This window comes from Prionailurus bengalensis, chromosome C2, assembly GCF_016509475.1.
Source record: "Prionailurus bengalensis isolate Pbe53 chromosome C2, Fcat_Pben_1.1_paternal_pri, whole genome shotgun sequence".
Classification (NCBI taxonomy): domain Eukaryota; kingdom Metazoa; phylum Chordata; class Mammalia; order Carnivora; family Felidae; genus Prionailurus; species Prionailurus bengalensis.
This window is the reverse complement of record NC_057350.1, coordinates 96,309,675-96,335,863: the sequence shown is the minus strand read 5'-3', so window position 1 is coordinate 96,335,863 and position 26,189 is coordinate 96,309,675. Positions and strand designations below refer to the sequence as shown.

General features: G+C 35.4%; 1 protein-coding gene across 2 annotated transcripts in view; it reads left to right on the top strand.

Annotated features, from left to right (window-relative positions):
- Window positions 1–25,424, top strand: part of SKIL (SKI like proto-oncogene) — a 29,608-nt gene extending 4,184 nt beyond the window's left edge. For both annotated transcript variants that reach the window (XM_043594925.1, XM_043594926.1), the window contains exons 3-7: window positions 14,735–14,832; window positions 16,346–16,578; window positions 19,582–19,823; window positions 20,099–20,323; window positions 20,978–25,424. In XM_043594925.1, the coding sequence (XP_043450860.1) occupies window positions 14,735–14,832; window positions 16,346–16,578; window positions 19,582–19,823; window positions 20,099–20,323; window positions 20,978–21,136 (957 nt within the window). In that variant the 3' untranslated portion in view covers window positions 21,137–25,424. The remainder of the gene's footprint in view (window positions 1–14,734; window positions 14,833–16,345; window positions 16,579–19,581; window positions 19,824–20,098; window positions 20,324–20,977) is intronic.
- The last annotated feature ends 765 nt before the right edge of the window (window positions 25,425–26,189 follow it).

The window sequence follows — 26,189 nt, the reverse complement described above, 5'->3', positions numbered from 1 at the left end:
CCTGCTTTTTGATGACTAGATCTGTTGTTGTCCTAGGACTCCAGATAATTTACACTTTGGTGTTATTTCCATTTGCAAATGGTATAATGGCTGGCCAAAACAATTCTGGTTGTGGGCTTCAAACAGCATTTTTTCAAGGTAGATCTAGGATTTCTGACATTGTTTTTATCCCTGGATATTCAGGTTTGATCAATATTCGGAATAAATGGAAAAGACAGGTTTATCGGAAGAATTTGTGATTCTGGTAAGAGGTTTTTTTAAAAGAACGAAATAACTTAAAAAAATTGTGACAGCTAGAATAAATAGATTATTTTAGGCTAAATAAATACTAATATAAAAACCTGTCAGCAAAGAGATCTTACTATTTTTCCCACTGCAATATCTGCTAGGCTAAACTAAGGTCTTCATTCTGAGAGCCTGAATGCCTGGGTAATAAACAAGATTTGGGTTATTAAATATCCAGCTTGTTGATTTGGTTGTTAAATATATTTTTTACTTGATTAAAGTTGGTATAATAGCTAGCACTATTTAACACTTACATTGTGGCAAGCATTGTTTTTGAGCAGTTTCACATATATAATTTTATTTGAGTTGTACAATGAAAGATTGGCCATGTTTCATCTTAAGAATCTAAGTTTTCCACTATTAGTTTTTATTTCTTGAAATAATCTCTACCTTTCCTACTTCACAGAAGAAATGAGTGAAGCGTATTAAATGACCGCAGCTTATTCACAGCAACATTAGAGCTTGGGCTTGAATCTAAGATTTTTGGTGTCGTGTGCTTTATTATGGTACTTTTAAGGTTTTGAAGGAAATTTAGTTACAGTTGAGTTTTAAAACTGTGATTTGCTTCTGAAGCTCAAGAAGATAATTTTAGACTCTTAATTCAGGGTAGTTTGCTACTTGCTGCTTCCAAAGGGTCAGCACTCTGAAATTCCTTGCCTGTGGCTACTAGATAAGTTTATATTGTTCATGTGCAGTTATTGACTGATTTTGAAGGAGGATTGACTTCAAGCCACTTCTCAAATTACTGGACTTGCTTACAGCTGGATTGGTCCCATGCTGAAGCTTGTGCTTGGAGATGATCTGTATTCTCAAAATGTGGAATGCTCCTTTTGATATTTATGATATCTTGCTCAATGCTAATTAGAGCCCTACCCTTACATGTCCATAGGTGACCACATTATTTGCTAGATATTCTTACTCCAGTCTTCATTGCTCTGACATAAGCGTTTTTGGGATAAACTCCTTTGCCTGAAGTTCCTCTTCTGTATTTGTGAGCAAAAACATCTGAGAACCATGATAAAGATTAGAAAGAAAAAGGTGATGAATTTACTTAACTGAAACTGTATGTGCTAGGGTTTAGGCAAAATTGAAACCATTCTTCATCTGAATGTAGTCCTTTATTGTCTCAGAAATGATTAATTTGAATTCATTTTTTTTTGGGGGGGGAAGGTGTGAGATTTTTTTCCCCTCACCTTTTGGCTGTTATCTTTTTGCAGGATTTACTATAATGTTTTTGGTTTCATTTTGGTATTGTTTCCAATTTTATGTGAATTGTAAGCAATGTAAGGGAATTTAAGAAAATTTCTAGCAATGAAATCTTTAAGAAAGAAGACTTTGGGGTTCACATGTAATACATACTTGAGTGGTTGTTTTGTTATGCTTATCACTCCATATTTTGAAAATTTAGTCCTGAAGACTTTTTTGAAGGTCTGTGAGCAAGGTTTCTTAGATGAGAAACCGGTCCCAGATGGGTCACATGTTCTGGTTGTATAACTGGTGGGTGGTAGAATGAGGCGCTGAATGCAGTTCTTCTGACTTGAAGTCTAGTAATTTTCACTGCTTTTCCCTAAAGCAAACTTTGTAGTACAAACTACTACTGAATTTTGAGAAACATTAACTTCTTATCAATTTTCCTTAGTGTAATGGTTCGTAAACTCTGTGTTAACTTGAATTTTATACTAAGGTCCTTAACAGGGAGGGGGTGCTAGGAGATATCCTTGACTGGGGAACGTTTTTTATTATCTCCTGTGAGTCAGTGAGTTGGTTGCCAAACAAACCAAATAGACCCAGAGGAAGCTCATTTGAAGAAGTCAATACAGGCTTGCTTTTCTTTTTTTTTTTTTTTTACATAGAAGAGTAAACTAAATATATTAATATTTTATGTAAAGAACCTTATGTTTAATGTGAATACTAACGTAGTTCAATACGTTTATACATAGTTAATTTAGTTAAAGTATTGTTTTAGATTAAAAAACCAAAATTATGAAACTCAAAAGGCAATTGTTTGAAATGTAGCAACTGTTATTTCCAAGGTTGGAAATTATATTAGTAATGATCACCTAACTATTTGCATAACTAATAGCTCCATTTAATTTGCATAGTTAGTAGCTATATTTAGATGGGAGAAGTAAGTGGTATAAGGTCAGTGTTCTAAGTGAAGAACTGGCTCTGTGTAGAAACTAACGGTATATTTTGAAGCCTTTCTTACTCAGGTCAGGACAAGAAATACAACTGGTTTTAGATCTGCCTAGGTGGCTTTGTAAAATGATGTTCTTAAGCAATTTATTTCTTCGTATCGCCTGAACTTTTTATGCTTTTTGTTAGGAATATGGCTGTTGTATTATTTATTTGATCTAATTCTGATTTAGTTGCTCTTACATTTTTGTCTATGGAAAAAAGGTTGCTAAGCAAATTGATCATTTGTAAATAAAATTTGAAGGGTGATGTTTAAGATTATTTTCCAGCACATTGGAAAAGCCCACTTGTAGTGATAGGTGGTTCTTTACTCTTACAAAATGTGACAGAAAATCTTTAAGTTAGAAATGGTGTATGCCCTTATATTTAAAAAAAAAAAACATTTAAAATGTAGATTTTTTAACATTCAGAATTGACTACTCTTAGGTAAATAATAATATGGTATTTACTCTGCTTAGGAAAAAAATAGATTATGATGCACATAAATGACCTAAAGATATCAATTTAAACTTTTTTTTTAAAGCCTGTTAAACATTTTACTATTTTTAGTTTTGCATTTTCCTTTCAGTTCCTCATTTTTGCAGAAGTCATTGGAATAATAATAGTATAAAAAAATTCTATCTTGAAAACTGTTTTTTTTCTGTTTAGGAAGTGCATTTCTTAGTCCAATAAGGTAAGGAAATACACTAGAGAAAATGGGCAACTACAGAGAGTAGTGTTGAGACAAAATGTGTTTCAGTAATAATTGTGGCCAATTTGGTGGTAATTTGTTACATCAGTGATATAGTTTGTATTTTGCGATTAGCATAAATTTTGATCAAGTGGGGGTAAGGTTAGAATCAGATGAAGTATTTGTGTTCATATGCACGACGAGTATGAATATTTTTGTCTACTTTTCTGAAATTAATAATTGACTTCATGAGTTTAGAGACCCTTTTTCCTGTTTTCCCAGAATGTAGTTTAGTGCTTGGTGCATCAGAGGCAGTCAATGAAATCTTTTTTTAAACTGAATACATTTTTGAAGAACAACACACTGCATTATATTTTAGAATGTTTGGAGTTTTTGGGTAAAATAATGGTTTGATCTGTAAATGAACACCTGTGATTTGCAAATAAACTGTAGAGTGAGAGAATGGAAGCCAGAGCATTTTGGAAGAGTCTAGAAATGTAGGATGGTACTTCAAACTATTATTAAAACATTTACTAATATGTATTTGGGGACTTTTCCTTTCCCCAAACATCTTCTTGACTTACCTGGAATTATGTGAAGACATTTCTAACACAAATGAGATAACTGAGTAATGGGTTCAAATGTATCCCACTCTTAGTTATTTGTACACAGCTGTTATACTAGTTGGATATTTTGTTTACTTACTAAAAATGAAGTATGCAAGAAGAACATACAAAACAGGTCTATTGTAAGAATTATAAGGACATTTCAATGAAATCTTTCGAATGGCTTTGGGAATAGTGCCCCCTTATGGTTTAGGAAATACAGAGCCTATATTCGTTTTTACCATTAAAAAAATGGTAAAACATTTATAAGTATTAACATTTTTAAAAAGGCTGGTGATAAGTTACAACTTTATTCTTTTTGATCTGATAAATGGGAAAAAATTAAGAAACTTCAGGGAAGAAGAAAAAGGGTATACTTGAATCACTGTGTAGGCAGCCAGCAGTGTTCTCATAGCTATGCATACATTGTAATTTATGCCACTGGGAGAACAAGGAAGTAATCAAGAATTGGGTTAATTTCAATTCCTTTAGTATTCTGGGAAAGGAAAGTGTGGAGCAAAACTCATTTTGTTCAAGTAAAGAGATAGAACTAGTTTGGGAATAGCTTTAGTAATGACTGGAAACTGTATTTTGTCCACATGCAGAATTTTGGTCTAATGAGGGTTCATATACTTAAAATAACTTAAGGATTTTATTAGACTGTGAAAAGCAAAAAGAAGATATATAATTAAATTCTAAGTCTTTTCTTAAGGTGAAGCTTGCTTCATTCACTAAATTAAGTATTACAGTACCATGCTAGGCAGAAAAAGGAATGAATAGAAAGATATAAATTACTTTAAAACTCATACTGATTTCTAGACTTAGAAGTGGGTCACAGAAATATGTACATAAAGACTAAATGGAGGCTCCTTAGGGCAGGACTTTATCTTCTAGTTTTTGAATCTAGAATGTGGTAGATGTTTAATAGAGGTTTGAATAACTGAATGAAGAGTCTTAACTAGCCCTATAAAGTTACCAGTGATTTTTGAGGAGAAAAAGAGGCTTAGTTTTAAAGCAAAGCAAAATTTTGTTTTTACTTGTGGTATTGAATTTGTTTTGAGATTTCAAATAGCCCTAAAAGTGCGTATTTTGTTTATCTTATGGGGACAAGGAATATGAAAGTTTAGAGGCTCACTAAAGATCATTTTGGTAAAACTAGGGCTTTTATTCCACATTAAAAGTGTTTTTGTTGTTGTTTTTGGTGTGGTTATGAAAGCAATATAGGCCCACTGTAGTAAATCCTAAACAAGTGCAAAGAAGAAAACAAAATTTTGTAATTCATAATTTCAACATAGATGATAATTAACACTGGAGTTTATTCCATTACACATGTAATCCTTTGTAAATCTGTGCAAATGCACAGTGCACAAGTGTTATTATTAATACAAGACTAGTTGTTGAAATAATACTTGTGGACCAATTCTAGGATCGTTCATTTAGAGCAAGGTTTTTCAAATTGCAGTTTGTCACTCACGCAGCCCTTTTCATCTGGGGTTTCAAGAAAGGAGATTTAAGCCCTACAGAAAATGATCTGAGTGATGGTTTCATCATTTCTCCCAAAGATGGTGTATACTACCATTCTCAAAGCTTTGAAGTGAAGTTAATTCATTGCATACAGTGGATGCCTTGGGGCATTTGGGCTTATCTCTTGAGAACCCCAGTTGAGGGCCAGGAGGGTTACGAAATCAATTTAGTGGGTCACCGACATTAAAAAAATGAAGTAGAGTAAAATAAAAAATAGACTACATTGCATATAGTAAAATTAATCTACATTAAAGAATTAATCTTCATTTTGATATTCTCAACATACATTAATTGAAGGCCAAAATGATCTGAGATCATAATTTTTTATTTTTATTTTTTTTAATGTTTATTTTTGAGAGAGAAAGAGACACAGTGCGAGTGAGGGAGAGGCAGAGAGAGGGAGACAGAATCTGAAGCGGGCCCCAGGCCCTGAGCTGTCAGCACAGAGCCCCACACCAGGCTGGAACCCATGAACTACGACATCATGACCTGAGAGAAAATTGGACGCTTAACCAACTGAGACACCCAGGCGCCACAGAGATCATAATTAAAAATTTTTTTTTATTAATGTTTACTTATTTTTAAGTGACAGACCGTGAGTGGGGAAGGCACCATCATAATTTTTTTAAAAAGCACATATGCTGGGGGGCCCCTGGGTGGCTCAGTAGGTTGAGCGACCGACTTTGGCTCAGGTCATGATCTTATGGTTTGTGGGTTTGTGGGTTTGTGGGTTCTTCCAGCCCTACATTGGGCTCACTGCTGTCAGCGTGGAGCCTGCTTTGGATCCTCTGTCCCCTTCTCTCTCTGCCCCTCCCCCACTCATTCTCTCTGTCTCTCTGTCTCTCTCTCTCTCTCTCTCTCAAAAATAAACATTTTTTGGGGCGCCTGGGTGGCGCAGTCGGTTAAGCGTCCGACTTCAGCCAGGTCACGATCTCGCGGTCCGTGGGTTCGAGCCCCGCGTCAGGCTCTGGGCTAATGGCTCAGAGCCTGGAGCCTGTTTCCGATTCTGTGTCTCCCTCTCTCTCTGCCCCTCCCCCGTTCATGCTCTGTCTCTCTCTGTCCCAAAAATAAATAAACGTTGAAAAAAAAAAATTAAAAAAAAAAAAACATTTTTTGAAAAAGCATATATGTTGAAATGGGCTGGAAAAGCAAAACCTTAGATTTATACAGGTATTTTAGTGAAAAGATGTATGTGACATGGAGATTGCTAAGTTATTGTCATATTAAATGAATTGGTCTCTGTAAAATTCCAGTATAAAAATTTTTATTTTTAGGGGTGTCTGGCTGGCTCAACTCGGAGGAACACATGACTCTTTTTTTCAACGTTTTTTTTTTTTTTTTTTTAAATTTATTTTTGGGACAGAGAGAGACAGAGCATGAACAGGGGAGGGGCAGAGAGAGAGGGAGACAGAATCCGAAACAGGCTCCAGGCTCTGAGCCATCAGCCCAGAGCCCGACGTGGGGCTCGAACCCACGGACCGCGAGATCGTGACCTGGCTGAAGTCGGACGCTTAACCGACTGCGCCACCCAGGCGCCCCGGAACACATGACTCTTGATCTCAGGGTCGTGGGTTCGCACCCCACATTGGGTGTAGAGATTACTTAAATAAATAAACTTACTATTATTATTTTTTATTATTTTACAAGTAGGAACTTAACAGGACTTATATCAGTTTGCTCCTTTTCCTTCACATTGTGAAGGGAGTGGTATCATACTACTAACTTCACATGGCTTTATTTCCATAAAGGATTTAAGATAATAGTTGCACATTATAAAAACGTGAGCCTTTGCTTTTCCTGTGAGCATCTTTGAGCACTTATTTAAACTTAAAATTGGCTTTGTGCAATAGGTGGTGTGTTTCAGTGTGGGGGAGCAGCAGACATTGCTATATCTCCAGAAGATCTATCTGGGTTTGGTAATTTAGTGGAGGTGCTTAGATCATATTGTTTCAGTTTTGCATTAGGTTGATTAATTCTAATAATTACAATGAAGTGAGGCACAAGATTGAGCCTTAAAATCTCTTAAGTAGCTATTTGCTACCTTGTAACACTATTCCTCTTTCAGTTGTTGAAACGCTCATTCACAACATGTTGGAAGTACTGAGGAAACTTGATCCTTCAGTGAGAGATTCAGTTTCTTTCAGTAAGAGTTGTTGGCAGCTGTGTGGTAGGCTGTCTTTGTGTCCTTCTGAAATCATTTATTGACCACTTGAATGCCTTAGTATTATAATAACACAGCAAAAAGGCCCTGACAGGTATATCCAGTTTATTCCTAAGGAGTTATTGCTTAGCTGTGTATTCAGTCATGTGTTTAGTAAGGTTGCTAATGATTTATGTTGGGCTTGTACAAAGTAATGTATATTTAATATATATTATCTTTTATTTCTTGTGTAAGCACATCATTAGAATAGTCTGTTAAATTTACCAATCTGCTAGTCCTTTGGATGCATACTGTTTTAGGAATAAATACCACAATCTAAAAATTTACCTCTTATAGCTTTTTCTAAATTCTGTTTTTAAAAATAATTTTTCCACATATTAAAAAAAATTTTAATGTAATTTTTGGAGAGACTTTGGAAATCCTACCGGTATATGTTGAGGATATTATCTGGATTTCTTTAGTTCATCAATATATGTCATTTGGATTTAATTAAGGGTCATAATATTAATCTGCTACTATAATTAAAAACTAGAGTATCATCTAAAAGCAAAGTTTATTATTGGAGATAAGTCTAGGAATTGTAAAGTGTTTTTTTTTTTTTTTTAAGTATAAATTGGAATGTTTATATGTGAATAGTGCCGAGTGGGTAGGATTGCTTTTGTATCCAGAAAGTGGTGACTAAAATGTTTATTGTTTTTTGTTTTTTCTTGTAAATGAAATTAAGTTCTCTAAATTATTTGTCATTGTGAGACTAAAAAGCATTGTACTACCAAAAACACAATAGTTCTTTATTAGGAAATGTGATTTTTAAAGGATCATGTGTATATAACACCGTAGGTTGAAATTTAGAGAAATTTTTATAAAACATTTCCTAATTTTTATTTATTTAAAATTTACTCTTGTGTACATTTTGGGATTGTTTTAATTTTGCTTTCATAGATGTTATTTGTTGTTTTATGACTTAGAGAAAGAATGAAATAATATGTCTGAAAATTTTCCTGTGTTTCAGATGAGGATGCCATCTGTTCATTTCGCGGTAGATAACGGTGGGGAAGTTGGGCGATAAAAGCATTTAAAAATGTTTAGGGCTCTAACTTAAGATACTAAGTGATCTACTTCTCTCCTTTGCCAAGTAATGTAATGAATTCTATTCTGATGTTTAAAAACACCAAGTAAATAAATTCTTCCCACCTTGAAAAGTGAGATAAGAGGCAATACGTGCTCATATCTTGGTATCTAATTTTTATTCCTGATCAGTAGTAGCAACACTGCTGTGCCATTTAATTACACTGTTCTTTTTTTGAAGACCTAATTTGTATGTTGACACAAATGCAGAATAGATGAGAAAATCTGGCATGCCTGTGAATGTTCTGTTGTATAATATGTGCTTTTCTTAATTGTTTTTAACACACAGTTAGGATAAGTTGTTATAAATGTGTTTATGGCTTACCACATGTTAGATAAAATCAAATCCCAACATTTTATCATGGTTAGCGTTGTATATTTCCCCATCATTTGTATTATTTAATTTGTAGGTCTGATTTCTAAAAATACACCCCAGAGACTGTTGGGCTTTCTGGTACTTCATGGAGTAGAAGGATATTGAATGTGAAAGAGACTATCTTCTTTCTCAGTTTCATGGTAGCACAGTAACCCGATAAAAGGCCACCCTGGGAATTAATGAGCTAAGCTGTCATTCAGGATTCATTCAACAAATATTTATTAGTTCCTTCTACATGCCAGGCATGGTGCTAGGTACTGAAAATACACAAAAGTAAAGAAGATGGCCCTTGACCTAAAGCTGCTGTACAGGCAGAGGCTGGATAGCCACTTGTCAGTGATTTTGAATAGGGAATTCAGACGTTGGCTAGGGGACTGCACTAGGTGATCTTTAAAGAGGGTTTCTTTAAAATCCCTAGACTGTGATTCTGTTAGTTGGATTGTGTGAGATTAGAAAATAAAATAAAGGGCAGAAATTAGGGATGGATATTTAAAATGCTAGCAATTCTTTATGGAGGCATCTGAAGTTTAGAGATGATAGAAAATAGAAATATGCACTGGCTTTGGATCATAAATAAAATAGTAAAACTTAAATCAAGCTTTGAAATGAACTTGATCAAAATTGAGTCAGATTTCAAGTCAAGAAGTTTAGAACTTGCTATTCAGGAGATTTGAGATTCCAGATATCTATAATAGAAAAAACTTTTGGGGCGCCTGGTTGGCTCAGTCGCTTAAGCTCTTGACTTTGGCTCAGGTCATGATCTCACGGTCTGTGAGTTCGAGCCCCGCGTTGGCTCTGTGCTGACAACTTGGAGCCTGGAGCCTGCTTCAGATTCTGTGTCTCCCTCTCTGTCAGCCCTACCCCCACTCACGCTCTGTCTCTCTCTCAAAAATAAACATTAAAAAAATTTTTCAAGAAAAAACTTTAGAAAATGTCTCAATTTTGGTAATTTTAATTTAAAAAAACTGAGAAGCAATTGATATCTTGGGCAGTACATCCAGAATTATTTGGGATATATAACTGATTTAAAGTGGAGCTTGCTTTATTTTCTAAATAATGAGTTTAACAAATGACTTCTAGAAAAGAAATTCTGATTTAATTGAAGCTGATCTATTTTTTTTAATGTTTATGTTGACAGAGAGGGAGAGTACTTGTGCATGAGTAGGTGTGGGGCAGAGAAGGAGAGAGAGAGAGAGAGAGAGAGAGAGAGAATCCCAAGCAGACTCGATCCACACTCAGCACAGAGCCCGACACCAGGCTCGATCTCATGACCCTGAGATCATACCTGAGCTGAAATCAAGTCAGATGCTTAACCGAGTGAGCCACCCAGGCACCCTAGCTGATCTTGTATTTCATTGATTTGTTACAGTGAGCTTATCCATGCTTATTAACACCTTGTCATATAGTGTTTTGGTGAAAAATGTTCTGCCTAAATGAGTTTTCTGGATGATGAAGCTACTCTTTTCAGCACTGTGTTCTTAAAAACTTTAACCTTTTTCCTGAATTCTAAAATGTCTTAAATAGTTTTCAGTCTTTCTAAGTGGTAGGTATGTATGTATACAGTGTAGTATTTATATCTGGTATAAGTTATAGAATATAGTTTAACTATGTCATGTTAACTCAAGACTTTTTAAATATCAGTTTCTGTGCTCTGTTGTGAAGGTAGGGGACAAGTGAGCTTTATTAAATTATTTGCCCTGGTCTGTGATAAAGCCCTTAGATTGTCTTGCTTTTTGAATTAGTGTTTGTGTTTGCATTTTGTAATTCTCCTTAGGCTGTCGATTGTCACCTGGCATCTATTATTTAGTATCGTTGTTACCAGCAATATCCTTTCTAATTTACTTGTAGAACTAAGTTATCTGAGAAACTGTGTAAACAAGAGATTGGCTTATTTTATAAATAAACAAATGATTTTGCCTCAGATTCTGAACTTTAGAATTGATCAGGATTGTGAGGTTGTTGTTGTTGTTTTGTTTGTACTCTTGTAGAGAGCCTAGGGTCCCCTCACTGAATACTCAATTCTTAAATCCTTTGAAAATCTCTTTATTTCCCTAGTCTTGTGGTCTTGTTAGTTTTTCAAATTACTTGTTCATTCCTTTTTTTTTTTTTTTTAAGTTTATTTATTTATTTTGAGAGAAAGCATGCGCTTGAGCGCCTGCAAGCAGGGGAGGAGCAGAGAGAGCAGAAGGCTAGAGAATCCCACGCAGGCTCTGTGCTGCCAGCGGGGCTTGAACTCACTAACCGTGAGATCATGACCTGAGTGGGTCTTGATCTCATGAATCGTGAGATCATGCTTGAGCTGAAGTCAGGTGTCAGATGCTCAACTGACTGAGCCCCTCAGGTGCCTTCCTTGTTCATTCTTAACCAGAATGTTGGCCTCCTACAAATAGAAGTTACCATATTTTTATTTTTGTGGATTAAAAAAATTGTTTTTAATGTTTATTTTTGAGAGAGAGAGAGCGCGCTTGTGTGCGTGTGTGTGAGTGGGGGAGGGGCAGAGAGAGAGGGAGACACAGAATCCGAAGCAGGATCCAGGCTCTGTGCTGACAGCTCAAAGCCTGAGGCGAGGCTCGAACCCATGAGCTTCAAGATCATGACCTGAGCCAAAGTCAGACACTTAACTGACTGGGACACCCAGGTGCCCTGTCCGTATTTTTAATTTTGGCTTTTAATTGGCCTTAAATCACCTCCTGATTGATCAAGCTGTGTAATGTTTGCTCCAAATGCTGTTTTCCTTTTCCTTTTTGGCCCATTAACAAAATGGGTAGTGGGTTGTCAGGTTTCTTCTGAGTTTCTTCCCCCATGAGTGAGATCTCCCCAGTCAAACCATGGACAGTTTATGAATTAATTTTGCTTGAATCACAACTGCTTAGCATCTAGAGCTCTGTTTCCCTTCCATTTTGTGTAGTTTCTTGGTTCTGAACTGGAATATTGGGACATGAGGCAAAATAGTTTTCTTGGTTTCTTGGTATTTGGTGGCTGTCCTCTGAGTGCTGTGTTTATGAATTATCGGATGATGGCATCATTTCCCAAACACTTTACCCAGTTGCAGAAGTGAATGGAGACTCTCAGAGGCAGTGTCAGAAGAATATGAAGCTCTCCTTTTTGTCACACCCTTCACCTCATTCTTAATTCCATTCTCTCTTACTCCACTGGGTTTGTCTGTTAGCCTCTTGTTTTTGTTGCTCACCCAAATACTGCCACCTTTTAGCTCCCTCCTCTACCAAGTGAGTCTTGTTCCCCCTTTAATAAGATACTCTTTTCCCACAAGAGCAGGGTCATTACTGTAATTTGAATGGTGGTGGTGGTGGTGGGAGTGGGAGTGGTAGTGAGGAGGCCATGTGAAACAAACCAAATAAGGGAGAAGTTAGTAGCCACAGGTTATTCTTTTCTATTTCTTTTCTTTCTTTAAAAAATTTTTTTTAATGTTTATTTATTTTTGAGAGACAGAGACAAATCACGAGCAGGGGAGGGGCAGAGAGAGAGGGAGACACAGAATCCAAAGCAGGCTCCAGGCTCTGAGCTGTCAGCACAGAGCCCGACGTGGGGCTCGAACCCACGAACTATGAGATCATGACTTGAGCCGAAGTCGGATGCTTAACCAATTGAGCCACCCAGGTGCCCCATCTTTCTCAGTTTCTGAACCTCACTTTTCTAATGTGTAAAATGGAGATCATGATACCTACTTAATGTAAGTTATTGTTAGAATTAAGTAGGATGTATAAAGTTCTCATCAGGTAGATGCTCATTAAGTAGCCAAAAGGGTTTACCTTCTTCTTTGCCTTTATTCACAGGTACAGTTTATGAGGAAGTATGGTTTACTGATAAGTGTTAGGCAAAGTAGTTTAGCTTGGCAAACTTTTGTGGTGCTTGTGTGTTTGTTTTTTGTGATGTTTATTAGAGATCAGTTGCCTGTGAAAGGAAGGGAGTAGGGGCAAGACTGGGTAGAGGGAAGGTAAAAATGTGCAATGCAATCCCATCACTGTTTCATCCAAGTTGGTAGGGAGCTGTGGAGTGAATAATGCCCATTTGAGTTGTGCCGTAATAGGATAAATTGGCTGCTTTTTGGACTCCTACCCCCCTCACATCAGTCACCATATTAGCTGCTCAAAGAAAGGCATGACCCGGCTTTGAGAAATTTCCTCACAAGCATGGGCTGCTCAGGTACTATGCTGAATTCTTGAGGTAAACCCTCCACAGATCTGTGGAGTTCTCTCTGGGCACCTTTCTCTGTGCTGCAGACTCTATTTGCCTTGGTCTTTCTGGACATTCTACTCCTCCACTCAGGTTACTCTGTGAGGCTCTGCTTGGGTTCCCTTATCTTTTTAATTTTTTTTTTTTTTTAACATTTCACTATACTTCTTTTATTATATATCTACCTATTCATCCCTCTATCAATTCACTTTTCTTCCCCTCCAGTTTTATTCAGAAATAATCGATATCATCACTAAGTGTAAGGCATACAGCATGATAGTTTGATTTGCATATATTGTGAAGTGAATTACCACAGTAGGTTCAGCTAACATTCATCCTTCTAGTGTAGTCTGTCTTGGTTTCTGAGGTGCGATGGGGCGCTTCAGCTTCACCACCCCCACCCCCTGTGTTACAGCATTCTCTCACTGGTGACTTGCCCTTGAATAGATGTTAGTTGTTTTTCTTGCGTGTGGCGGGGGTGGTGGGGCAAAGTCAGGAACAACCTATGTTGCCATCTTAGTGATGCCATCACTCCCCTGGCAAATATTTGTTGCTATAGAATGCCATCTAATCCATTAACAAATACTGTAGGGAAAGGGTATATTCTAGCTGATTGTAGCAGCAAGAAGGATCGGAACTTACCAATGCTGTACATTTGTAAGGTGCTATTTAAAATGGATTTAAAAAATAGATTCCAGCAGTGCCTGGCTGGCTCAGTGGGTTAAGCATCTGACTCTTGATTTCAGCTCAGGTCATGATCTCACAGCTGTGAGGGAATCTGCTTGGGATTCTCTTTCCTCTCCCTCTGCCCCTCCCTTGCTTGCACGCTCTCTCTTGCTCTCTCTCAAATAAACATTAAAAAAAATAGGGGCGCCTGGGTGGCTCAGTCAGATAAGCATCTGACTTCAGCTCAGGTCATCATCTCATGGTCCATGGGTTCAAGCTCCATATCAGGCTCTGTGCTGACAGCTCAGAGCCTGGAACCTGCTTCAGATTCTGTGCCTCCCTCTCTCTTTGCCTCTCCCCTGCTCACGCTCCATCTGTCTCAAAAAATAAACACCAAAAATTAAAAAGCATTTAAAAAATAGATTCCGTAAGTATGAAATTTTATGAAATCATTTGTGATAATCCATGTTAAACATGCATACTGAAACTATTTCTTTTTAAAAAAAAAATTTTTTTTTTTAACATTTATTCATTTTTAAGAGACAGAGACAGAGCATGAGTTGAGGAGGGCAGAGAGAGAGGGAGACACAGACTCTGAAGCAGGCTTCAGGCTCTGAGCTGTCAGCACAGAGCCCGACATGGGGCTCGAACTCATGAGCTGTGAGATCATGACCTGAGCTGAAGTCAGACGCTCAACCGACTGAGCCACCCAGGTGCCCCTGAAACTATTTTTGAAAGGATGGTTGATGTTGTTTTGAGTGACTAGATTTGGTACTTTAAGGACAGACTGCCTTGTTAGAAGATGACTCTTAAATAATGTAACTCTTACTAGGGTTCTCCGGAGACATCCTATGGTCCTATCTGGTTGACACATAAAATTAACCATCACATCTTCTTTCAATGAACTTTTTCCCTTCTACATTTTTCTACAGATAGATACATCATCAGGAATGGAATTACAGTCATGGTACCCTGTTATAAAGCAGGAAGGTGACCATGTTTCGCAGACACATTCATTTTTACACCCCAGGTGAGTGGGTATTGGCTTATTTGTTCGTTCATTCATTCATTCATTGATTCATTCATTCATTCATCATTCCTTCAACGTCTATATGTCAGGTACTGTTCTAGACTCTGCCAATTCATTATTTAGTTTTAGGCTTGTTAATAAATGAATTGTAAATTGTGTTGAATATTTGAGATAACCTTTTCTTGGTGTGTATGTTCTTTCTAGGAAATCATCATTTCCTTTTCACCCTGAAGTAAACATTGAAAAATTTCCTTTAATTTCCTTCCTTTTAAGAGGTAAACCAACTCTTCAAGAGTTTGGCATGCAACTTTGATATTTTACAAGGAAATTTTTTGAAATTAAGAAGTTTTCATAGTAACCATATCCCTTAAAATCCAGTGTCACATTTTCAATAAAAATCCACCTTAGATTATAAACTTTTTATTTGTCGATTCCTAGATTTTTATTGCTGTAAGTATATATTCCGCCCCCCCCCCCCCCACGGTGATGAAGAATCTCAGTCTTACTTACATTTGCACAGTTCCTACCATTCCTATTGTGTTGAAGTAACTCTTTGGATATTATTAAACCTGTCCGTTTTCTTAGCAGAATACTGAGTTTTCATCTGCAGAATTCATGTGATTGGTAAAGAGGAACAATATAGATTACTGCGTAAAGAAAATCAGATGTAAGAAGAGATCATTAGCATTTAGGGAATGAAGTATTATGTCAGTTAAATGGTTGCATCTTTTGGCTAAAGGTTATGCAGATTATAGTTAATAGTATGGTATTTCAATATCTAGCTCCAATTTGTTCCATGGGTCTCTCAGGTAATCTGCAGAAAATTTTATGTGAGCTTTGAGCAAAATTGGTAGTCATGCCTTCAATCTTAGTTTTGTGCAACTTACTATTGAATTTTTATCAAATTAGGAATTACTGAAGTATTTTAGGAAGATCGCTCTGTGGGGTTTGAAACAAGTAGGACTTGTTGCCCAGTAGCGGTGTTCAGACTGCTATAGAAGACGGGCCCTGGGAGCTCCTGATTGGGCCTGTGGTGAATCTGGCTCTAGCCTTATAGTGTGGAACTGAATCAGCCTCTCTATAACAGAGCAAGGATTCCTTGCTTTGGACGGGTGGCAGGCAAGAAAATGGTTCTCCAAGTAGTATATGGTCTGTTTTCTTTCTAGCATAAGCCTTACCTATTTAGGGCTATTAAATAGCTCTAAAAGTGCTTGATGCCTTTAATTCTCAGGTGGTTTTGAGGGAAGGAGATGAGACTAATTTTCTTTCCCTGTGGGTATCTCTCTGTGCTTAGAGATTACTTTTTGCAAAATAACGAAAATTACTCATAGTTTTGCACTTACTGCCTAAAGTACTGAATTTTTAAGGAATTCTTTTCTGTGACCCTTATTTTCTGAGTTGTTATGTTGTCTGTTTTAATGTAAAATTTTTTAATGATAGAAATAGATTTAATGTATTTTGCTTTTTTACCCAAGTGTAACATGTGTCTTATTTTGCCTTTCTCCGTCTGTAGCTATTACTTATACATGTGTGATAAAGTGGTTGCACCAAATGTGTCGCTTACTTCTGCTGTATCCCAGTCTAAAGAGGTCACAAAGACAGAGACAAGTAGGACCGTACCAAGACCATCAGAGAAGCCTCATAGTAGTGGGAAACATCAAAAAGTGGTATCGTATCCAGATGTCTCACTGGAGGAACAGGAGAAAATGGATTTGAAAACAAGTAAAGAATTATGTAGCCGTGTAGGTAAGTATTCAGAAATTATTTTTTGAAATCAAATATCTGATTAATCTGTTTTTTCAGCATTTTCAAAGAAGATTTCTAGGTAAGAGAATGTTCCAGATAATTGAAGCTTTTATCTTGAAAAAAAATGTACCTTTCAAAACTCTGAGTTTTTTTTTAGCACGGTGATAGCTATCGCGGCTAAAGATACAGATATGTGGACTACATGGTTTCATACTGTGGGTGATTTTTGTATGACTTTTTTTTTTTTTTCCTTTCCTGCCTTTTTTTTTTTTTTCTGTCAGTTTTTTTCAGAAGGTCCTTTTTAATTTGCTGTGAATGGAGAAACCATTTACTAATGCTAAGACTTAGTACGTAAGAGTAGTGAGGTGTAGGACTCAGGGAAACTTAGTCATGGGATAAGCAAGGAGTGAAAACTCATAGCTGTGAGTGAGAGCCAAGCAGATGGCATAAAAGCAGAATGCTGGCTGGACATCTTAAAAAAATAAAAGAGCTGCCGATTACAGTGGCTTTTAAAGTGCCGTGGACCAAACAAGACATATCTGTACAAATGCTGCTTCTTTTATCCTCTTTCTAGCAGCAGAACTTTGCTTACAGCTTAGGCAAAGTGTGATAGTTGTTGCAGCTTTCCTGGAGTAGTTGAAGATTCTTGGGGTCAAGGGGGTTTCTATACTTTAATTTTGAGATTTTTAAAATTCAGCTTTCTTTGGATTTAAATATGGTAAATAATAACCGGTAACATACTAGTAAGTCTTATTTGCAGTATATCTCCCAAATTAATTCTAGTGACTTGTAAAAAATTGTTGGGATATAGTTCATGTACCACAAAATATACCTTTTTAAAGTGTACAGTTTTGTGACTTTCAGTAAATTCATAAAGTTGTTCATCAATACACCTATTTAATTTCAGGACATTTTTCTCACCCCCAAAAGAAACCGTGTAATCCATTAGAAGTTACTCCTCATTTTCCTCTTTCTCCAGCCTCTATTTATTTTCTGTTTTTATAGATTTGCCTATTCTGGACATATCATATAAAAGAGATCATATATTATGTGACCTTTTATTGTCTGACTTCTCACTTTGCATAATATTTTCTCAGTCGTTGTAGGATATTTTAGTACTTGTTTTCTTTTTATGGTTTAATAATACTCTGTTGTATAGATAAATATACCACATTTGGCTTGTCCACTCATCAGTTGATGGACACTGAATTGTGTCCACCTTTTTTTTTTTTTTTTTTTTAAGTAGGCTCCATGCCCAACATGGGGCTTGAAGTCATGACCCTGAGATTAAGAGTCTCATGCTCTACTGAGTGAGCCTGCCAGGCATCCCAAATTGTGTTCACTTTTTGGCTATAATGAATAATGCTGCTGTCAACACTTATGCACACATTTTAATGTAGACATGTTTTTTCATTTCTTTTGGGTATATATTTAGGAGTGAAATTACTGGATCATATTTAACATCTTGAGGGACTGCCAAACTGTTTTGCAAAGCAGCTATACCATTTTCCTTCTCACCAGCAGCTTATGAAGGTTCCAGTTTCTGCACATCTTTGTCAACACTTATTGTTGTCTTTTGATTATAGCCATCCTAGTTGTTGTAAAGTGGTATATCATGGTTTTGATTTGCAGTTCTCCAATGACTAGTGATATTGAGTACCTTTCCATGTTTTATTGAATCTCTTCAGATCCTTTGCCTATTTTTACTTTGGATTATTTGTCTCTTTACTATTGACTTGTAAGTGTTCTTTATATATTCTGGATAGTAGACCCATATCAGATACATGATTTGCCATTCTATCAGTTGTCTTTCATTTATTGTTGGTGTTTTTCGAAGCACAAAAGTTTTAAATTCTGATGAAGTCCAATTTATTTTGTCTTTGATTGCTTATGTAGATGTTATTCTCAGAAACCATTGCCAAATTCAAGATCACGAAGATGTGCATATAAAAGTTTTAGCTCTTACATTTAGGATTTTGTTCCATTTTGAGTTAATTTTTACATACAGTGTGAGGTTCAGCCTCACTCTTTGTATATGAATGCAGTTGTTCCAACACTATTTGTTGAAAAGACTGTTCCCTCCTGACTCCATTGTTTTGGTGCCCTTGTCAAATACCAGTGGCCCATGAAAGTATGGGTTTATTTCTGTATTCAGTGTTTATGCCAGTACAGAGTCTTGCTTTCTGTAGCTTTGTAATAAGCTTTGAAATTGGGCATTGTGAGTCCTACACATTTGTTGTTTTTCAAGATTGTTTTGACTATTTTGGATTCCTTGCATTTTCATATGAGTTTGTGAATCAGCTTGTCAATTTTTGCCACAAGCCAGGTGAGATTTTGATAGGAATTGCATTGAAAAAGTAGATCCCCTTGGGGAGTATTACCATCTATCTTAGTCTGTTCAGGCTGCTGTAACAAAAATACCACAGACTGGGTGGCTTATACCACAAACATTTATTTTTCATACTTCTGGAGGCTGGGAAGTCCAAGATCAGGGCATCAGCAGATTTGGTGTCTGGCAGGGCCCTGCTTCCTGGTTCATAAATGTCTGTGTTCGGCTCAGATACATGATGGAAGTCCTCACATGATGGAAAAGGCAGGAGAGGTCTCTGGAGTCTCTTTTATAAAGGCATAGATTCCATCATAGGTCTTATGACCTAATTATCTCCCAAAGCCCCCGCCTCCTATTACCATCATTGGGCATTAGTATTTCAACATACTGAATTTTGTGGTCACTGACATTTAGTTCATGGCCCCATCTTAACTGTAGTAAGTCTTCCAATCCATGAACATGGGGTGTCTTTTCATTTATTTAGGTCTTTAATTTCTTTCAATGATACTTTATTGTGTAGTTTTCATTGTAGAAGTCTTGCACTACTTTTCTTAAGTTTATTATTTTATTATTTTTATTTTATTTGTAAATGAATTTTTTTTCATTTGTGGATTGTTCTAGTGACTTTTTAACAGTGATGCTCATTTTTTGTTACCTCATTTTTCCTCTCAAAGATCCATCAGTCTCAAATAATTCGACAAGTAAAAAGAAACCCGAGTCTACCACTTGCAATTTCATCAGAGACACAAGCAAGACAGGAATTGACCGTGATATTGTAGCCTCATCGCCACTTCTTGTCAAAGATATCATTTGTGAGGATGATAAGGGAAAAATCATGGAAGAAGTAATGAGAACTTACGTAAAACAACAGGAAAAACTGAACTCAATTTTGCAGAAGAAGCAACAACTTCAGATGGTAAAATCTAAATGATAGTCTATTGTGAAAACAGGCTTTTGCATATCATTAAGAAACAAGAGATTGTAAATGTGTTTAAGATTGTTTAGAGTTTTATTACTCATAAGCAATTTTCTTTTAAATTTTTAGAGATGTTTTCAAGATAATTACTTCTATATGAAACTGATACGACAGCTGAATATTAGATGTTTTCTGACCTATTTTTTTTCCTGCATTGAAATTTTTAACATGATGGAAATAAAATAAAAATTGTATTGTAATTCTTCATATTACAGGAAGTTGAAATGTTGAGTAGTTCAAAAGCTATGAAGGAACTCACTGAAGAGCAGCAGAATTTACAGAAAGAGCTTGAATCTTTACAGAATGAACATGCTCAGAGAATGGAAGAATTTTATATTGAACAGAAAGACTTAGAGAAAAAATTAGAGCAGGTAATGAAGCAAAAATGTACCTGTGATTCAAATTTAGAAAAAGACAAAGAGGCTGAATATGCAGCACAGGTAAGAATTACTCAGTTTGTATAATGTTGCCCTTTCAGTGTGGAAATTGAGGTTGTTACCTTCTCTATTGAAGAAGTTACTTTTTATCAAGCTCATTTCATTGGGCAAGATTTAAAAATAGATAATTCTGTTAAACACAAGTTTAAGCTGTATCATCCAAGATGATTTTTCTGTTTTGATTGCTTTATTAAACTTTCATTAGGTTTCTGTAGTTGCCCAAAATGCTACTCACTAGCTTTTGAATAGCAAATGTTACATTATCTTAATATAGAATATGGGCTTTGACATCAACAAATTAACAGACATGAACTGTTGCCCACTATGTTCAGAAGCTCTCGAGCAAAAATGAATAGTAGCTCACTGGGGAAGGTGATCAAATAACCCTTACCATGAGCAGGCTGTGTGAGAGGTATATCAAAGTGTAGGGCATAATGAAAGTGCTCTAGGTGTCATGTTAGTTCTCTTCCCTTTGTTTTTCTTTCAATTCAATGCTATGTCAGAGTCAGACGAATAGTATTAATCAAGAGATTGTAATATGCATGAAGTAGTTCATTTTGTAAAAAGTAATTTGAAAGCAGGTCTTTGCCATGATCTGAGGACTAAATGGAAAAACAAAACTGAATGAAAACTGACACAGTCTTTTAAATCCCACAGTTGGCAGAACTGAGACAGAGATTGGACCATGCCGAGGCTGATAGGCAAGAACTCCAAGATGAACTCAGACAGGAACGGGAGGCAAGACAGAAGTTAGAGATGATGATAAAAGAGCTGAAGCTGCAGATTTTGAAATCATCTAAGACTGCTAAAGAATAGAAACCTTTAAAGAGATAACGTCTGTGTTTCCCAACAGGGTTTATTTTTGTTCTTTCTGTGTGTGCTTTGATTATTGGATTCTGAATAACTTGTCTGCATGAAGATAACTAGGCATTCTATCCATTTGTAGATCAGAGAAAGTGAAGAGATTATATATTAGTACATAAATTTTTACATTTTCCAAATGAATGAAAATGTGTGTTTCTTTGTACTTTTTTTTCAATTGGCTTAGTGACAGTAGTACATGGTTTCAACTGTTAGATAATCTGCCTAGATTCTGTTGCAAATTTAGCAGTTGTACACTTTTTAAAAGCCGCATTGTGTGATGGATAGTTGTGGTCAGTTTTGTTATCCATATTTCACACTCAATTTTACATACATTAGTGACTTCATATTTCAAATATATAGAGCTATTGAAGGAGTTGAATCTCCATTTTTTCATTAACACAATCTCCTTTCCAAATTGATAACAGTTTTACTCATTATTATATATAAAATTTGCTTTTATTTGGTTCATATTAATGAATTTCCACCAGTTCTTTTCTTTTTAATGTCTCCTAAGAGACATTTTGTCAAAAGAGGAATTTCATTGATGGGGTTATAGCACACCCCATAGGCATAATGAGGAAGGATAACATACTTTGTTATACGCTGCTGTTAAAACACAAGAAGTGGTTGTAATTTGTTTTTTGGTTAAATGTGGTTGTATTTAGAATTTTTTTTATGTAGCAACTTTAGAAGAGGGAATAAAATGTAATAATTTTTGAACTTTGGTTATGTTGTTAATAGAGGTGTGAAAATATTAATGTTCTTGAGAAAAACTGATACCATTGATGTATATCAGTTTGTATACAATCCATAATCCTCCTGTACAGTTTTTATATGTAGTTATGGGTCTTACTGAAATTTATATAATAGATTTGTTTTCCTTAATGGGTTCATTTTTCCTTAAATTGTAAAATATTAAATACCTTGAAGGTTATTTTAGATTTTTGTATGTTTAAATGTTAAGTCTTATCAATATTTGCACGAATGGACCATTTTCAATTACTACTTAATATCAAAATCAGGAATTTACAGTCACCTGATAGTGTATGAGAGGTTAATATAGGGAAGTTTAGTTACCTGCTACTAAAAGGTTTTTAGATAATTTTTAGAAGACAAAGAAATTCCATAGTTTGGGGGGAGGACAAATCTTCTGCACTTTTTTTTTGCACAGAAAAGTCTGTCATTCTTTGATGGCAAATTTCATATTCTTTAACTCTTGGCTTAAAAAATACTAGGTAAAGTTCTTAGTATGCATTTTTTAAAGGAAGTTTCCTGAAGTTACCATTTACTGATATTATTATTCCAGTAATTTTATGTTTATGTTCTCATGTAGGGTACTGTATGAAATTACTTGAGAGCTAAATTTATTTTTGAAATAAATCAGCTAGAGTTAAGGTTATATACTATTCCCAGCATAGACGATAGATGCTCTACTGGTATAGAACTTCAAAAATCAGTAGGTTATCATTCAGCCAGTTATTTTCGTATTTTGCTTCATGGTACTTACATATCCTGAAGGAATTTTTGTACTTCTCAAAGTATAGTTTCTTTACAAGAGTGTGATCTAAATGTGTATTTCCTATTTTCCATTTCATTTTACTATATTAACCCTGCAATTTAATTTGTTGATTCTTGGAGTCTCTTCAAGGAGGAACAAATGTTAAAATGACATACAGGAGCAAATGTTAAAAATGATATAATCTCCTAATACCTTTTATTTGGATCTGGAGAAAGAAAAATCATGAAGACATTTTATGATAAAGTTCATTTCAGTTGTGTCACAGTAAGCTTTTTGGGAGATAAACTCAAGCCTTATAATTTCATTTTTCTAATTTATTAAAAAATCTTTGTGCTTATGTTACATAGTAAATGACAAGCTTACTTAAGTTTCAACCCAAAAGTTCTAAAACAAATTGCGATTTGAAATATTTTATTTTAAAATTCTAAGCAGTGCTTAAACACCTTTAAATTATCATAAACTCTTGATGTTGAATTGACTAAAGAAATATTTTTTCTAGTCCTTTGTGTAAGGAAAATTTGCCACATGAAATTGTATAGTCTTCATTTTCCAGAAGATACATTGATGTGCCATAGGTTTATGTCTGTCTTCCTTGAAAATATAGCTTTTTAGTAAATTGTAAATATTATGCCTATTCTAGTTAAAAGTAATTTTAAGTTAAACTGCACCACATAGCTTGAAAATAGATTTTGTAATACTTTAAAAGTGGCCTCTGCTGAAACAACCTTATCCATATAAACTTATTCTTCTATACTTTGCATGCTCATTTTGTGTGTTGGTTGCTAGCTTAAAGTTTGTTTTGGTGTTAGTTTTTGTGTGCCAATTCATTAGACAAGCAGATTTTGCCTCAGACTTTGTAATATTATTCTTTTTAGGAAAAATATAAAAATATTTACTTTAAAAAGCTGCATTAAAGAACGGCCTAGCAAAAGTGCTAGAGCATCTTAAGGAAAAAAAGATAGAATATTAGCTTACTGGGTGATGGGTGATGTTTAATTTGGGTGATGATAGTTTCTATTCTTTAAATGTTACGAGTAAAAGGTACCAAATCTATAAAGGTAGTAAATGTAAAACCTGCTGTCATTGAGGAAGCTCTAAACCACCCTGATTTCACAAATGCAACTTGTAACACTATCAAAAGATTTGACCAACCACATAAGTTTGGCTTGTGCTTTAGTTCTGTAAAGCATATTGTTTTGCTTGAATTTCTGTGTCCATGAGAGTCGGGATGTTTTATGCTTCTTGAACTAATTTTATAACATATTTAATATATTACCAATTGAGATATAAAATCATTTGTACATATTGAATTAAAAACCAGTTGCTAAAGTAGGTGAAATAGATTGAGTACAATGATATTCGCAGGTTATCCATATGTTTCAGAAGTCATGACCGAACAACCAATTTCTTTGCACATCTATATGACTTCTGTTTGAAGGAAAGTAGAATGGTAAGGAAACTCGAGTAATATGAAGTGCGTTCAAGATATTTCCCTAAAGTTAGTTGTAAAGCTGATGCTGAAGGTTTTTGATCAGCTTCTAATGTTTTCTTCTCAATGACTTCTGTTTTGATTGCATAGGGGAAAAATCCACATTTTCATTTGCTCTTACGCATTTAATCTGCACGACAGGACATTAAAAGTCAATATAATGAAAAGTTGTGCTCATACTGTACATCTATTTCTGTGCTTAGAACTACTTGTTAATTTTTATTGAAGCTGTCAGCAATAAGAGACACATTACTGCTGTATTATACGTTGTGGGATTGAATAAACAGCTTAAATTTTTTTTTCTATTATAGGATACTGAAGCATTTCCATTACTGGAAGAAATTTGTATGGGTATTCTGTATTGCGTCTTTTTAAAAGGACAGTTTTTTTTTTTCTTTCTTTTTTTTAAATTTTTTTGTAAAATCTTTCCATTTTAGATGGCTTCTAAGCTGCATAATGCAACCTGGAGCCTTTTTCTTTAGTAATAGACTTAAATGTCTTATATAGCGCTACTGTTTTTGAATTAGAAAATGATCAAATGTAAAAACTGAAATTTAAAAATTAAGCCCAGAAAACAAAATAGTGTATTTAGTTGAATGTAAAAGAAATTTGTAAGATTTTTTTCTTCAATATAGATACCTCACTTGAAAATAAAGCACAGCATACTTAAAGTAGTTCTAGTAAAAATGTCCTGCTAAAAGAATTGCTTAATCTAGGACAACTTTGGGGGGAGTTATAGTTTGGGAAACATAAAATACACTTGCTTTTAACCATCCTGTTAGAAGTATTTGCTTATCCTGATGATTTTAAGCCAACACAGTAGTCTTAAATTATTTCTGAATTTCTAACCTGTGAAAGCAGTAAATGAAATACCTGTTCTGCAACTATTGAAACAAGTTGTTGACTATACTGACTATAATTCAATTTAAAATTTTGCCAATGATGTACAGTTTTATGGTTAAAATTGCTGTGGTTGGTTGCATCACATGACACAAAACTGTCCTCTACCTCACGTGAAATAAATATTTTATATGGTTTTACTATAAAACAAGACTCATCTATCTGGTCACTTAGTTTACAAATTTTGAATTATATTTATTGAAACATGACATACTGTGCTCTCAGCTTATACCTCAATCGTATTTTGTGCTGTTTTCCATTTTCATGCCTTGTAAATAACTTGTATAGATTGTGGATTAAATTCTGAATAAAAACTTTTAATGCCAATGAAACTGATTCAAGCTGTCTTAATATCCTGTGTGAACTCAACTTTCTTGTCTCTTAAGATTGACATATTCTCCTTTTGTCCTTTAAAGTTTATTATTCGTGACACACTAAATGATTAACTTGAGAAATATTTTTAAGATTATAAATTAAGACATTTAAAAAAATTTAACGTTTATTTTTGAGAGAGAAAGAGAGGGGGAGGGGCAGAGAGAGACAGAGACAAAATCCGAAGCAGGCTCTAGGCTCTGAGCTGTCAGCACAGAATCCGACATGGGGCCCGAACTCCTGAGCAGTGAGATGGTGAGATAGTTACCTGAGCCAAAGTCGGATGCTTAACTGACATGAACCACCCAGGTGCCCCTAAAATAAGACGTTTTATGCAATATTTCAGGTGCAGAACATACCAGCATTTGCGATGATTTTCTTTCATGATGCATTCTCTTGTTTTCACATCTTTCCCTTATTCCTCTCTCCCCACCTCTGGTATTAGTGGTTTATGACAGCATAACAAATTACTCCCAAATTTAGCTGCTGGAAATAACATTTCACACAGTATCTGAAAATCAGAAATGCAAAGGCAGGTTAGCAGGGTGTGATGGTTCAGGACCTCTTAGTAGTGTGCAGTTACTATGTTACCTGGGGCTGAAGTCATTTGGGAGCTTGACAGCTGGAGGATCTGCTTGCAAGTTTATTCCTACGGTTGACAGGTGTTCAGTTCCCTACTGTATGGACCTGTCCATGGAGCTCTGTACAGCGTGGTAGATGGCTTC